Source organism: Asparagus officinalis, chromosome 4 (assembly GCF_001876935.1).
Source record: "Asparagus officinalis chromosome 4, Aspof.V1, whole genome shotgun sequence".
In the NCBI taxonomy this organism is placed as follows: Eukaryota; Viridiplantae; Streptophyta; class Magnoliopsida; order Asparagales; family Asparagaceae; genus Asparagus; species Asparagus officinalis.
This window is the reverse complement of record NC_033797.1, coordinates 92,195,210-92,211,278: the sequence shown is the minus strand read 5'-3', so window position 1 is coordinate 92,211,278 and position 16,069 is coordinate 92,195,210. Positions and strand designations below refer to the sequence as shown.

The 16,069-nt window shown below is 40.3% G+C and overlaps 2 protein-coding genes across 3 annotated transcripts; both read right to left on the bottom strand.

Annotated features, from left to right (window-relative positions):
- On the bottom strand, positions 1,164-6,684 carry LOC109839040. The gene is made up of 11 exons (XM_020407469.1): positions 6,060-6,684; positions 4,922-5,636; positions 4,368-4,727; positions 3,955-4,273; positions 3,371-3,646; positions 3,183-3,275; positions 2,466-3,057; positions 2,041-2,128; positions 1,875-1,961; positions 1,478-1,785; positions 1,164-1,353 (listed from the first exon to the last, which is right to left on the bottom strand). The coding sequence occupies exons 1-11, from the start codon at positions 6,380-6,382 to the stop codon at positions 1,164-1,166; spliced, it is 3,351 nt and encodes a 1,116-aa protein (XP_020263058.1). The 5' UTR covers positions 6,383-6,684.
- Positions 14,351-15,784, bottom strand: LOC109836052 (probable WRKY transcription factor 62). Of its 2 annotated transcripts, none has more exons than XM_020403979.1 (3): positions 15,524-15,784; positions 15,187-15,291; positions 14,351-15,009 (listed from the first exon to the last, which is right to left on the bottom strand). In XM_020403979.1, exons 1-3 carry the CDS (start codon positions 15,772-15,774, stop codon positions 14,604-14,606), a joined length of 762 nt encoding a protein of 253 aa, XP_020259568.1. In that variant the 5' UTR covers positions 15,775-15,784; the 3' UTR covers positions 14,351-14,603. The 2 variants fall into 2 exon arrangements, with proteins under 2 accessions (XP_020259568.1, XP_020259569.1); XM_020403980.1 differs by having other exon boundaries at positions 14,351-14,997.

Here is a 16,069-nt window from a genome sequence, read left to right as displayed (position 1 = left end):
AAATTCCCCTCTGATGAGCTACTAGATCAAGCCGTCCAGCTCAGTCCTGTAAATCTTGGGTCCTTCGTGGGCAGATTCAGGCTTTGGCGGGAGGACCTCAGGCTAAGAGCATTGCCGTACCCCATGTTTAGGTGGATCCGCCTCTTCAATCTCCCCTACCACCTCTGGGAGTTGGAGTTCCTCCAATCACTGTTCGAGGGCATCGGCCAATGCGTGTACTGCTCCGCTGACGTCACCACGAAGACAAACTTCAGAGACTGCAGGGTGCTGCTAGAGATTAGGGAATATTCGGATATCCCTAAGAGGATTAGGTTTCGTTACACCTCTCCCATGGACCGTCGTCTGATGGAAGGTTTCGTCGTCACTCAGCTTGTGGGTGGAGACCGTGAGCAGCAGGCAAACAATGAGCAAGGTCCCAACGACATGTCCGTTGACCAACCTCAAAGCCAGCAACCGCAGCCTTCCCGCGCCGACCCGGAATTGATTGAAGTGTCTTGGGACGGCAGGCAAATGACGGTGGAGAAAGAGCTCTGGCAACGATTTCTCCGGGCCCAAGGTGTTGGGCCGTCTACCCTTCCTCGCGATAGGGGTTCCTACCACGATCGCGCTTCGAGCAAGGGGAGCGGGGGAGGAGCAGTCGGCCCCTAGGTTGTCTTTTATTGTAAATTACCAAATGTTTTGCTGAACTTGATGATGATACGCTCTATTAACTACCTATTAATATGTTTCTGCTAATATAGTGTGTTGTTAAGCTTTTGTGTTTGTTGATGAGTTTACGGTTTTGTTATTGAACTCATGGATTTGTTGTTAATGTTATCCCTTGGGGATCTAGCATATCGTAAACTATTGGCGGACAAATGCAGAAATCTTTTCGAATTTAGTTTGGTTGCATTTGAAGCACAAGTTAGCAGAATCTTGCGATGTTGTTAAGCTTTGCTGTTTGTTGTTGAGGTTACGGTTTTGTTGTTGAACTCATGGGTTTGCTGTTAATGTTATCCCTTGATATCAACCTTATAATAGTTACTTGTACATTGCTATTAACAACAAAGAATTGTAATATATCATTCACAGATCAACCTTATATTGTTTATATTTACCTTTTAATATTTACATGTATATTGTTAGTAACACCAAAGAAATGTAATATATCATTTACAAAAAATCTACATCTCAACGTCATCATCGTCAAGTTTTCCCACCTCTTTTTTCCTCTTCCTGCCTTCAATCAGTAAGTACGCTGCTAGCTTCGCACGAACCACCCATGTGTTATGCTCTTCGGGCGTGACGTGCAGGACATCTCTACCTTCGGTAATCGCTTGTACGAACTGGTAGACATAGATCCCACAGTCATACCTGCACACAACCACAAGGAAGCATTGAGACCATTGTTGCTTTCAATCAAAACATAACAACAAATTCGTAACCTTAACAACCAGTTTCCAACAATGAATACCAACAAGGGTTCCGGCAAACTTACGATCCCTTTTGCTCCTCGCATGGAACTTTGATTGGGTCGAATACGCTGCGCAATTGGTTCTCATTGAAGCCAGCTTTAATGTAGTTGAAGGCTTTGACGATATTGAGCACAGGGTCCCAATGTCCAGATCTCTCCTTCAAGGAGTCGTAATGCCTGGCAATATCATTTTCGACATCAAACTCCAGAAGATGCCAATGATCGCCCTGGACAATGGGAACTAAGAGGTTAGTACACCCTTCATCGACCAAGCGTTTGATGTAGATATCATGCAGCTCTTGGTAATCTGGTTTCAGCACATGTATCTGGTGCTGCAATAAAGAATTAACCCGATCAGGTTCCTTTTAACATAGATTATGTGCTGATAGTTAGGAGTACGCCACGCCAGACATAAACTTACACTAAACCAAACAGGGACTACGCCGAATTTTATACTGGACGATGCTCTCTGATTTTCACGAACTAAATCAAGCAGCGTATCAACAAGCTATCATAAGTTGGCAACAAGTAATTAATAATAGTATTGTTAAATATGCTAATGAATAAATACCAATCGAAAATCTTACTGAATCATCCAGTCGCCCACCGCGTAATATATTGAGGATCTCAAGCCGGGTAATAGACCCTGCTGATCCCTCGTACACTTTAATAAAACTGCAAACAGGGAAAAAAACAAAAATAATAGTTAGCAACTAACAATTAGCAGCAAGAACAAATCAAAAACTATAACGAAAAACCCTTAACCTAAACAACAAATCAATAACCATAACAAAAAACCCGTAACCATAACAACAAACACGTAACCTTAACATCAAATACGTATCCTTAACAACTACCACATAACCTGCACAACAAATCAATAACTATAACAAAAAAACCCTTAACCTAAACAACAAATCAATAACCATAACAAAAAAACCCGTAACCATAACAACAAACCCGCAAACTAAACAACAAACGTAAATACTTGAGATGTGAGGTAAATACTTACTTGTTACATCTACAAATGCAAAAATGGTTAAGAGCTTTTTGCTCCTCTTCCGTCAGTAGCGCGGCAACGTCTGCTGACACCTTATAGTTATGTACAAATGTGTCCTTGTCGCCCAAAAACTTGATGATGAAGCCATCTGGAAAGGGAATCCCCTCGTTCAGCTTATCTCTGTACATTTCTTCTTCTGAACTCATAGGGGAACTCATGTGTTTTTCCCAGATAGAGTGGGGGTCACTTTGTAGCCGAGCAGGAGCCAACTCTGCATTGTTTTCCTGCACCTGCGCTTCCTCCTCCCCACCCACTTCTATTATAGCCTTGTCCCCTATGTTGTCTTTTTCTTTCTTCTTCTTCCCTTCAGTGTAAGGGGTGACTACCCACTTGGAAGGCTTCACCGATCTTTTGCATCTCTTCCGTTTAGGGGGTGCAGCAGCGGCCATCTTCCCGCGTGCCCCCGTTGCACCCCTCTTTCTCTTATTCAAAACCTTTGAAAACACAATAGGAGCATCTTCGTCATCAGTTGATGTCTCTTCTGCTGGTGGAGGGGCATTCTCTGATTGCTTTATTTCCATCCTAGTGTCCTCCCGCAGAGTGTCTGATTCCAAACAACCCATTCGAAGTATAAATATTAAGAAAACATAGCCCCTTCTATCTAAACTTAACAATTTCATAGTAAACCTAACAACTGATGCCTAAACACATGGTGAAAAAGTTGCTAACCTATACAAGTTTGCGTCTCCCCATCACCTGCAGAAGGGACTTCAACCGCCGGCGTTATTTCCCTTCCAGTGCCCTCGCGTTGAGTGCCTGTTTCTGATAATATTCAGAGTATAAACAATAAAAAGCTTAACAACCAATACGTAGACATAACAACCAATCTCTAACATATAGTACAAAAGCAAGCTAACCTGTACAAGTTAGTAGCTCCTTCGCTGGCGGGGACACCTTCTCTCCCTCGTTTATTTCTGCCTCAAGGGCCTTGTCAACAGCAGATGCCTCTGGTGGAGGTAATTCTCCTGGCGGAGCATCTTCACTCTCCTTGTGGATATCAGAAAACAATGGTTGTGGAGAGGCCCTCCCTGTTGGAGGGGCCTCGCTCTCCTTATTAGCTTCATCAAATAATAATGATTTATTGACATCCCCATCGTACTGTACATCAATGCCACCCACGGTGCCTGGAGTGTCTGATTCAAAAAATAAACACAAATGAGCTTAGGTACTTCATTGTCAAAAAAAACATAGCATCAGTTACATAACCTTAAAACTAACCAAGATACTTAACAATCAATCTCCAACCTTGGCAATAAATCCCTGACCTTAACATTAGATACGTAAAGTTAACAATACATTCTTAACCTTAACAATAAATCCCTAACCTTAACATTAGATCAGTAAAGTTAACAATACATTCTTAACCTTAACAATAAATCCATATACTTATCAATCAATTTTTAACTATAACACGCAAACGTAATTGCAAGCCACATCTAACCTGTACAAGTTTGCGGCTCCATCAATGGGCTGGACACCAATCCTGTAGGGCTCTTATCCTTGTATACAGAGAGGGTTCCGGATCGTGCTTCGCTTAGTTCCTCTCTCAGTCTTCTATTTTGAGCAGACAGCTTAGCCACCTTCACAGAAAGAGCACTTATCTTTACACGGTCTGCAGCAATCATACCCTTGAATTTATTCTCGTTCTCGCGGCGTAATGATTCGTTCATTGCCGCGATGCTCTTCCAGTAGATAACTTGCTGAGGCCAATCCATTTGCTCAACTGCATCATTTGGCTGCTCGGCGTCTTCATCAATATCCTGTGGCATCACATATGCAACGGACAGGTAGAGTACTATTAAAAGGATTAATTAATTCAAAAACAAATAAAATCCACGATTGCTAAGTTCTTACAAGTGCATCAATTGGGATGTCGTCATCTTCTTCTCTCCTCTTCTTCTTGTGAAGAAGGTCTATTGGGCCACGAGCCCTGCCGGCGTCTACTGCAGCCGGACCCTTAATCCTCCTCTTCTCTCTCTCTCTCCTCTTCTCTTTCTCTATCCCCTGCTCCTTCCCCCAAAAACCTCCCTCGATTCTTTGAAGTTGTCCATGTTGCTGTGGAAGCTTTATCGTAGCTTTGCTTGCTTTCGCAACAACAGTGGCCAATCTCAAAGAACCAGCAACGTGCCCAAGTCTCACCCAATTTGTCAGGGGAGGCCTCACCGTACAACCAAGTGCTGGCTTCTTGATGCCGGTGAGTTCATAATACCACAACTGCACATTAGAGATATAAAAACTTAACAAACACCTTCATCCGTAACAATTAATAAAGTAACCCTAACAATAAAAACGTAACCTTAACAACCAAACCGTAATATTAACAACCAAACCGTAACCTTGACAACGAAACTGTAACATTAACAACTAAACCCTAACCTTCACAATCAGTAAAAAACATGATTACTTACACAAACTAGAGGGGTACACCCTTGCAGATATAATGTCGTCTTCCCTGGCTCAGGACCCTTCAGTGCCCTCTCTATCGCGTCAGATGTCTCACTGAATATATAGGTCCCCCAAGCAGTGTTGTTGACCTGTTCGATGCTGTCGACGTACTTGAATAAATGCCTAGGAACGCCGGAAACACTGCTTGGACACCAAATCATGCTCAGCTGATAGAGGATCTGTAGCAGGACAAAGTCCTTCACATCTCGGCGATCAGAAGATAGTACCAGCTTCAAGAGCAGGTCCTCCACATTGCGTCTGGTGGGGCCTCCTTTGGGGGGAGCTATACTGCTGGAACCCCCCGTCTCGGGTTTGTCAAAGAACCTGGACCAAATCCTATTTTTCCTGTCCCGATTGTGGTCAACATGAAGCCCCTCATTGGAGAACCATGTATGCTCCATTACCCACTCAAGGTTGAATGAGCATGGGATCTCTTCTCCATCATTCCTATCGGTGAAGACGAATTTTTTGCTCTTCTTGTCCCACTGACTCAAAATGTGCTCAAAGGTGGGAAGATCGACGCCAGGTGGGCCAAATTGGACGTAGTGTCTGAATACACTATCTTCGTAGGCCGCAAAATGCCTTGGCCCCATACGCGTCACCAAATTCTGCATGAAGTCGTGATAGGCACCGAAGCTGGCGGTGGGCCGCAACGTAATAGCTGGCTTTGCCCTTTTTCTACAAAACAAAAACACAAGACGAGAGCATTTTTGAGTATAATCAGTAAACATAACAGCTATGCTGTAAACTTTGCGGGTAAACCAACAACCTTAACAGCAACCACATAACCTTAACAACAAAAACCTAACCTTAACAACCAAAGCCTAACCTCAACAACTAAACAACAACCTTAACAATAAAGGCAGTAACCAACAACCTTAACAACAACCCCACAACCTTATCAACCAAAACCTAACCTTAACAACCAAAGCCTAACCTCTACAAATAAACAACAACCTCAGCAATAAAAGCATAGACCTTGCATGTTAACAGTAACCTCAACAGCTAACAGACACCGTAATTTTGGACCTTCCCACCAGACTAAGAGCATTATCAATCAAACCGTAACCTTAACAACATAAAACTTGCGGTAAAAATTACCTTTTGGGTGCTGCCACGTGCTTCTCTTCTTCTCCTCTCTGTAGACCAAGGAGCGCTCTAGTGGCATCGTTGGACGCGCCGGTGGTGCCGGTGCTGCCCTCTAGACCTTCGCGTGGGCCTACACTTAAATTTTGAGGCGGGCTTCTGGGATGAGAATGGCTGGTTGCGATGTCCTCTAGAACATCACCAATCGCAGCCCGAGCTTCAGATTCAGCCCGCACTGCAGTTGTCTGGGCTCTTTCTGAGATTTCGAACCGCTGGGCGTAATCGCTTTCGCTGTGGTCGGCATTGAGGTTGGCTTTGGGGGTTGAATCGCCGGCCATTTTGATCCCTTTGCTTTGATTCGGTTTGAGTTGGGGTCGGTTGATTTAGGGCTAGGGTTTTGAATTGGGTTTCTGGAGTCGGTTTGCTTGCAGAAGAGAGAGATGACAGGGTACGGACGAGGAGGTAACTCATAACGGGGAATTTTAAACGTAAGGGTATTTTGGGCATTTCGAGCGGGGTTTAAACGGCGTTACGCCTGGGGATTGGTTTTGGGGGCTGGAAGAAAATCGGGGGCGGTTTTGGGGGTAAAAGGAACGTTGAAAAGGTCTTGGGGGGCCAGAGCACGTTCTGTGTTGTTTTGGGGGCTGGAAGCAATTTTCCCAAAAAAAAATCACACAATGGTCCCCAGGGCTTGTTGATTTTTCTTTTAAAATAATAATAAAGATGGTTGTTGGTACAGTCACCATGATAGCAACCAAATCTTTTAAAGATTTCATTGTCTTAGTCCCTTACATCTTTAACATTTGAAACTAGGCCCTGTAATCATTATAAATTTATAATTGCTATCCGCAACCCTTCAAAATCTTATAAGTTGTTTTAGATAAATGATTCGAGATTGCTACCGTTTGAGTTGAAGAAATGTTCTCTTTTTTTTCTTTTTTCTTTTTTCTTTTCTTTAAGAAAAAGTACAAGGTCAAAATCCTCCACCTGTTTAATTTGTTGGAGAATTTAAGTCTCTCCGTCTACTGCGATGTGCGCAACTCGGAAGTCAACCACAATCAATAAGATATAAATAACCACAATCAAGAAGAAATAACACTGAGATTTACATGGTTCTGTAGACCAACTTTGACCTACGTCCACGGGGCAACAATACGAGAAATCCACTATGTATCAGATACATAATCAACTCTCCTATTCTCTCAAAAGCCCTTTTCTTACAATCTTTTGAACGGACAAAGACTGTGAAGCCCTCTTCCAATGATGTAATCTTTTGCACGGACAAAGACTACGAAACCCTCGCCTCTCGCACAATATTCTTGAATCAGGTTACATCCTCTACTAACCCTAGATTACAAGAATATTAGCTCTCTCTCGTCTGCTTGGTTTTTCCTCTAATAATAGAAGAATATATATAAGAAAACTAAAATTCTATCTCTAGCCCACCTTAATAATTAGAATAAGATTCAAACTTCAAATCATGATGAGATCCAATCACCTAATCATGATAGATCTCTAACCCGACCTAATTCTCATGAAGTTATACAAAGAATCAAAGACATAATCCCAACAATCTCCATATTGAATTTGATTCCCAAGCCACCTCAAAGATCTATCATTGCTGTCTTGAAACTTTACCTCTCCTGCTAGCGTTTCTATTCCTTTCGCACTTCAAATCGAAGCACATGCACTCTAACTGGGACATCTCATGACCCTCGCTATCATCTGCTTTACCGTGGCGCCTCTAACTCTCTTGTGTACACCAAGAGATCTTCGCCACCTCTGACATTAGAAGCAAGTCAACCATGTGCGTCCTCTCGAACTGAACATGACAGTAACATTGCCCTATCTACAATTAGATCTTCTTTTCCTTTTTCTCCATCTTGATTCTTGTAACGTTACCGATCTTCACTTTTGTACGACGTTTATCTTGCGAACTCGCTCCCGGATCTATCATCGTGGCTCTGATACCACTTGTTAGGAAATTTTAGTCTCTCCGCCTACTGTGATCTGCGCAACTCGGAAGCTAACAACAATCAACAAGATATAAAATAACCACAATCAAGAAGAAATAACACCGAGATTTATGTGGATCGATCGACCAACTTCGACCTACGTCGACGGGGTAACAATACGAGAAATCTACTATGTATCAGGGAGAACCACAAAGGAACCACTCGACTCTCGTCTCTCAATCTTTCAACCTCACATACATAATCAACTCTCATATTCTCTCCAAAGCTCTCTCCTTACAATCTTTTGAACGGACAAGGACTGTGAAGCCCTCTCCTAATAATTTAATCTTTTGTACGGACAAAGACTATGAAACTCTCGCCTCTCGCACAATATTCTTGAATTAGGTTACGTCCTCTACTTACCCTAGATTACAAAAATATTGGCTCTCTCTCATCTGCTTGGTTTTTCCTCTAATAATAAAATAATATATATAGGAAAATCAAAACCCTATCTCTAGCCTACCTTAATAATTAGAATAGGATTAAAACTCCTAATTAGGATAAGACTCAATCTTCTAATAATGATAGATATCTAACCCTATCTAATTCTCATAAAGTTATACAAAGAATCAAAGACATAATCTCAATAATCTCCACATTAGATTTGATTCCCAAGCCACCTTGAAGATCTACCATTGCCATCTTGAAACTTTACCTCTCCTGTTAGCGTTTCTATTCTTTTCGCACTTCAAATCGAAGCACCTGCACTCCAACTGGGACATCCCATTACCCTTGCTATCATCTGCTTTATCGTGGCGCCCCTACCTCTCTTGTGTCACCAAGAGATTTTCGCCACCTCTGACATTAGAAGCAAGTAAGGGTGTTATCGAAGCGGATACGATTCGGATATGACGTTTACCATATCTATATCTGCTTTTTATAAATGGATACGGATATGGATACGGATACGGATCACCCTCAGTAAGAAAAAACCTTAACCATATCCGTATTTATCGGAAACGGATACGATTCGGATATTTGAGAATCGGATCGGATATGATCATGGATAATTGAAAACTAATATTGAGCATAAATTTATTAGACAAATCTTCATCCAAAATCTTCAGTAGCACAACCCAACTAAAACAATAGTGTCAGGAATTATAACCAAACTACAACAATCATATCCAGAATTTCAAAGGTCTATGAATTGAAAATTGAAGGCAAAAAAGTTCAGACAACATTCAACATTTCACAATATTCAACATTTAACAAAAAGTTCATACCACAAAACAATCTCCAAACCATTATCTGATAACAATACATCAACTGACACATTTAGGTTTTTAATTTTTCTTTCCCACATAAACGTTTTCAGTGAAGCAATATCCATATTACAATAGACATGTGATAGGCCACACCAAAATGAAGCTCATCGGACACAGTTAGCAATAGCAATTTACCAAATGAAATAAAATAATTGGAGCCCATAACATTTCTCATCGAGGATTTGTTTACATACGTAAAATCATCTTTCCTAAGATGGTCTGGATGAAAAAACATCCATTATTATCATCAGTTACCATCTATCTTTTCACCACATTGAATCCAGAAGATTTTTCAAGAACTAATGCTATCACCTTCTAAGAGAAGAATATTATTATTTTCAACTGTCATGCCTACTATTGATACTGAATGCTCAACTACGAACAAATCAAAGCTCAGCTACCAACAAATCACAACTATGTTTGAGAACTGACAAAAATTGAAGAGTCATTGGATGAATGGTCCCAATTTGTTCTTGGCCCAAACAAACTCACAATCAGATGATAATAACATAGTTTATAAATTTATATCTTACCCACGTGGTTGAGGGCGGCCTGAGGAACAAGGGGATCGTCGGCGGCGACAGGAACAAGGGGATCAGCGATGGCCTAAGGAGCAAGGGGATCGTTGGTGACCTGAGGTTAAGGGCTGCCTGATGTTGAGGCAGTGGGCTAAGGTTGAGGGAGTGGGCTGATGTTGAGTGAGCAAGGGGATCGTTGGCTGAGGAACAAGAGGCCGCCTGAGGTGTAGAACTAGAGAACTGGAGAGTGGAGGCGGGTTAGGTGAAGGCCTGAGGAAGAAGGGGCTGCCTGAGGAACAACTGAACAAGGGGCTGAGGGTGAGGGCCTAGGGTTTTTTAATTTTTTTCTATTTACTTTTGGTTTTGGGTTAGCGGGTTTGTAACTATAAATTTGGGATCCGATTACCCGGATCACTATTACATTGCAGATATCTGTATCCGCAACCCTCATATCCATTATCGAATCTATATATGGAAAAAAAAATCCAAAATCATATCCGTATCCGTTATCGTATCCGCCCGGTTTTAAAATTAGCCTATCATATCTGCATCCGTTCGGATACGGATGCGGATCGGTTCGGATATATCCGAAATATTTGGCACCCCTAGAAGAAAGTCAACCATGCGTGTCCTCTCAAACTGAACATGACAGTAGCATTGCCCTATCTGCCATCAGATCTTCTTTTTCTTTTTCTTTTTCTTCATCTTGATTCTTGTAACACCGTCGATCTTCACTTTTGTACGACGTCTATCTTGCAAACTCGCTCCCGGATCCATCATCATGGCTCTGATACCACTTGTTGGAAAATTTTAGTTTCTCTACGTACTACGATTTGTGCAACTCGGAAGCCAACCACAATCAATAAGATATAAAATAACCACAATCAAGAAGAAATAACACCGAGATTTACGTGGTTCGGTCGACCAACTTTGACCTACGTCCACGGGGCAACAATACGAAAAATTCATTATGTATCAGGGAGAACTACAAAAGGAACCACTCGTTTGTCAATTTCTCAATCTCACATACATAATCAACTCTCATATTCTCTCTAGAGCCCTCTCCTTAAAATCTTTTGAACGGTCAAAGACTGCGAAGTCCTCTCCTAATGATGTAATCTTTTAGACAGACAAAGACTACGAAACACTCGCTTCTCACACAATATTCTTGAATCAGGTTATGTCCTCTACTTACCCTATATTATAAGAATATTGGCTCTCTCTCATCTGCTTGGTTTTTTCTCCAATAATAAAAGAATATATATATGAAAATAAAAACTCTATCTCTAGCCTGCCTTCCTAATTAGAATAGGATTCAAACTCCTAATCATGATGAGTCTCAATCTCCTAATCATGATAGATCTCTAACACTATCTATTTCTCATAAAGTTATACAAAGAATCAAAGATATAATCCTAACAATCTCTACCTTGGATTTGATTCATAAGCCACCTAGAAAATCTACCATTGTCATCTTGAAACTTTACCTCTCCTGCTAGCGTTTCTATTCCTTTTGCACTTCAAATCGAAGCATCTACACTCCAACTGGGACATCCCATGACCCTTACTATCATCTGCTTTATCGTGGCACCTCCATCTCTCTTATATACACCAAAATATCTTCGCCACCTCTGACATTAGAAGCAAGTCAACCATACGTGTCCTCTCAAACTGAACATGACAGTAGCATTGTCCTATCTGCCATCAGATCTTCTTTTTCTTTTTCTTCATCTTGATTCTTGTAACACCGCCGATCTTCACTTTTGTACGACGTCTATCTTGCGAACTCACTCCCGGATCCATTATCATGGCTCTGATACCACTTGCTAGGAAATTTTAGTCTCTCCGTCTACTGCGATCTACGCAACTTGGAAGCCAACCACAATCAACAAAATATAAAATAACCACAATCAAGAAGAAATAACACCAAGATTTATGTGGTTTGGTCGAACAATTTTGACCTACGTCCACGGAGCAACAATACGAGAAATCCACTACATATCACGGAGAACCACAAAAGGAACCACTCAACTCTCGTCTCTCAATCTTTCAACTTCACATACATAATCAACTCTCATATTCTCTCCAAAGCTCTCTCCTTACAATCTTTTGAATGAACAAAGACTGCAAAGGCCTCTCCCAATGATGTAATCTTTTGTACGGACAAAGACTATGAAACACTCGCCTATCGCATAATATTCTTGAATCAGGTTACGTCATCTGCTTACCCTAGATTATAAGAATATTGGCTCTCTCTCATTTGCTTGGTTTTTCCTTCAACAATAGAAGAATATATATATATATAAAACCAATCTAGCCTACCTTCCTAATTAGAATAGGATTCAAACTCCTAATCATTATGAGAATCAATCTCCTAATCATGATAGATCTCTAATCCTATCTAATTCTCATAAAGTTATACAAAGAATTAAAGATATAATACCAACATAATTCAATTAGGAAATGTAAAAACCGTACACAAAAGGAAAAGAGAGAAATATTCGTTCTAAGTTAATTTTTGGACATTAAACATCAGTTATATCCTTATGTTTAATATACTTCTATACTCATATTCGTTTAGGTTTTTACATGAAAATCACCTAAATTTTAGTCTAAATTAATATTTACTATTTATTTATTTTTGATGTTAACCACATATACTTGTTTACATATTTTCAATATCATACCTAACATTGATTTGGTTTTAAAAATATATGAACTACCCTCATCTTAAATGCATGAACTACAAGGGTTTCATAATTAATTATAAAGTTAAGTTTTTTATGATATTACTCCTCTAAATCTTTCATATTATGAAAGTAGACCCTACCTCTTCCCCCCCCCCCCAAAATTTCAAACCCAAATCTCCAAACTCCTAGCCCAATCCCCAAACCCTAATCTTACCTCCCCTCAATCCTCTCTCCTTCTCTCCTTCCAATCCGTAAAAAAACCTTGCCTTAATCCTCCCCCACATCCTATAATCTCCCTTCCCCTTAATTTGCTCTCCTTCTCACACTTCAGTCTAAAAAAATCCCTTAAATTCTAGTTGAGGAGAAAGAGATCAATGATCTCGACCTCCCCATAATCCTTTCTAGCAAGGACTACATTGATTTGGGGGACTAATGATCTCGACCTCAACATAACCCTCTCTAGTGAGGACGACATTGATTTGGTGGATTAATTTCAAAATATGATAGATTTGCGTGGTTTATATCAATATATGAAAGATTTGGGAACTAATATTGAGAAAACCCTTATTTTTCGTAATTAATTGGGACATGTGTACTTTGCACATGTTTGGGTGAGGGATATTTTAGAATTTCACGTTTTTTTAGCTAAAAAGTTGGTTCGGTGTGACATTGAGAAGATATAATAGGTGTTTACCTAAAAAACACTGAATATGGTAAGTATCAATTTGGACTAAAATTAAAATGGTTTTCAAGTAAAACTCAGCTTGTTTACATTTGAAACTTACTTAATACCCATACCTTGTAAGGTGCACCTTCTTCTATAATGGTCAGCTTCCCCTTCTACCCCTTCTAATCCATTTGGAAAGGATGAAACGGTAAACAACCATCACTTATTCGGTCAAGGTTAGCACGTCAAAAGGAAATTTTGACAATTAAAGGACTAATTCAGAACATCTTATATGATTTAGGAACCTAATAGCAAATTTCAATATCAATGATGACTTAGTAAGGTTAAGATGAAGTAACGAGAAACTCTCTGGGGAGGAGTCGGATAAGTGCTGATTCGAGGCCTGAAGCTTTGATAATCAGTCAATAACCCAATATTGTCATGTCAGGTCCTTCTAAAGTACATGGCACCCTCTTATTTATTAGGGTACACGGCAATAAGAACGTCTCAAACGAAAACGCAAAACATACCCAAACGATCTTAGAATCATAGAATAAAACTAGCAAACACGAATTCAATCACAATACTCATAGATATAACGTGGTTCACTCTTACGGAGCTACTCCATGATGCAACAACGACGACCAATTCCTTTATATTCTTTTCGAGGTTACAAAGAAAAAAGAAAAAAGATAACACCCTCTCTTGATCAAGATGCTCTCCAAGAATTCTCACAAACTCTCTCTCAAGATCTCTTAATGATATTACTTATATCTGTATCTTTCTCTTTCTCTCTCTGTTGCTGAGATTCCTTACAAATCAAACTTAGGGGGGTATTTATAAGTTTTCTCATCAGAGTAGGTGAGCACTATTTGGGGTAGGTGAACACTGTAGGACGGGGGTAGGTGAACATTGCTGACTCTTTGATGAGAAGGCTATCCACTCTCTCAACATTATTCTTGTACAAAATAGCTAATGTGCTAGATCATTATTCTTAAAATCTCTCATCATGATATAATGATGAATGAAAATTTACTAATTTGCATATGAGACATGGATCGTTACAAGTTTGTTTATGTTAGAACATTAAACTATTTAACTCTCAAATCTCACCATAACTTTGAAGTTTTAGGATAGTGATGGAGATCTTTCACACGACATCATGACAAACTAGATCCAATTCCAACTGGCCATGAACTTAAAGTACATTTTGAAAATTTCATATTTCGTGAGTTCAACTAGGGTTTAGCCCATAAAAATGATATTCAAATTGCGGGGACATATTAGAGCATAAAACTATAACCCTCATCCCTCATTAAAACTTTAGTGTTTAGATGTAATACACCTTTGACACAGTAGCAGGGAAACCCAAGTTCAACAACTCCCACTAGTCATGAAACTTCAAGGAGACTTTGGCACTTCATTTTGAGCAAGAGGTGCATCACAATTATGATTCCAAATATCCATACTGAAATCCTCAAGTGACAATATGTTTTGTACCACCTGATCCATTGGCTGAGTATATGTACAAAAGAGGTCTTCTAGCTCGAGTTCTGTAAAAACACCGAGAGGGTCGTCATCTCTTTCTTTCTCAGGCTGCAAGATTTCTTTGCATGATGACGATGATGAAGAAGAAGAGCCCACATTGTTAGAAGCTAAGCTTGTCCCTTCAGTACTGTTGCATTTATGTTGCATGTTATAAGTTACTTCATATTTTGGAGGATTCTGATCACCGTCATCCTTTTGTTGTACTGTTTTTGTTGCTGAACAGCCTTGGTCTTTGTAATGTGCACATCTGTAGTAGCACCTGCATGCATATAGTTAGTAGGAATAAGTGATTCATAACATTTAGAGGTTACGGATATATTACGGGTAGCTCATTCATTTCTATTGAAGAGACCTAATTAACTTACTCTCTGAATAAAATGAATGATTTTTTTTCAATAAATAAACTTGTTTTCACCATAGAATTCGGAAAGAAAACCTTTGAAATCTGCGACCGGCAATTCCCTTCTGCCCATACTTTCTCCATTGGTAGCCATCATTATGAGGAACAGTGGTCAGAACTGTCCATGAATCAAACTTCTTGCTACAACACAAAATAAGCTAACGATCAGCAAAAAACTAATGCTAGAGGGAAGGAGAGGGAAAAAAAGAGGTTAATTATGCACATAGGCCTCTTGTAATATCGTAATGATATACAGCTTCAAAGGATCTATCTGTCAATATCAAACTTAAAAGAGATAATAAGTAGCACAACGTGATGGCACACGAGAGATCTATACGCAATTAACACGAAAAAGAATTGAACAGCAAGTTACCTTCTCCCATGGCCATCGTCTCCGTCAAGACCACAGAGGGAACAAGTGGGGAGCATGGAGAGAGCGAGGTTCAAAGCTCCGAAAACATCATCAAAGAGGTTGCTGACGCGCTGATCGGAGGAGGACGGATCGGTTGGAGAGAGAGCTAGCAAAATTGCGTGGAGCTGACTCGTGAGCTCGTGTACATGGCTCATCTCTTTGGAGATTGCTTGATGCTCGCATGGCGATGTGCTTCGTCTCGCGCTCTCCATTTTATTTCTTAATTTCCAGGTTTATATTATATCAAGACTGCAGTACTCTCCCTTATATAGCCGTTGGTAACAAATATCTTTTGTCTTCTCTCTTTTTTTTTTTTGTGCAAACAGGGCAAGGGAATTGTACAGAACATAAATGGGGAGGACAGATAAAACGTAAAAGTAGCATTAACTTGAGAGGCACTAGGGGCACACCCTCTACCACACCTCCAACCACACCATCTCTCTCGCTACAGTGCACCGGGCCCACATGAGATTTTATTAAACTCTACCACACCTCCAACCACACCAT

What these genes read in the sequence shown, in the direction of transcription:
- LOC109839040 (XM_020407469.1), bottom strand. Translation starts at nt 6,382, where the DNA reads ATGGCCGGCGATTCAACCCCCAAAGCCAACCTCAATGCCGACCACAGC. An exon ending in CACGTGGCAGCACCCAAAAG is followed by an intron (nt 5,637 to 6,059) that starts GTAATTTTTACC and finishes TTTGTTTTGTAG; the next exon opens with AAAAAGGGCAAAGCCAGCTA. An exon ending in ACATCCCAATTGATGCACTT is followed by an intron (nt 4,274 to 4,367) that starts GTAAGAACTTAG and finishes GTGATGCCACAG; the next exon opens with GATATTGATGAAGACGCCGA.
- LOC109836052 (XM_020403979.1), bottom strand. Translation starts at nt 15,774, where the DNA reads ATGGAGAGCGCGAGACGAAGCACATCGCCATGCGAGCATCAAGCAATC. An exon ending in GACGATGGCCATGGGAGAAG is followed by an intron (nt 15,292 to 15,523) that starts GTAACTTGCTGT and finishes TTTGTGTTGTAG; the next exon opens with CAAGAAGTTTGATTCATGGA. An exon ending in GCCGGTCGCAGATTTCAAAG is followed by an intron (nt 15,010 to 15,186) that starts GTTTTCTTTCCG and finishes ATATGCATGCAG; the next exon opens with GTGCTACTACAGATGTGCAC.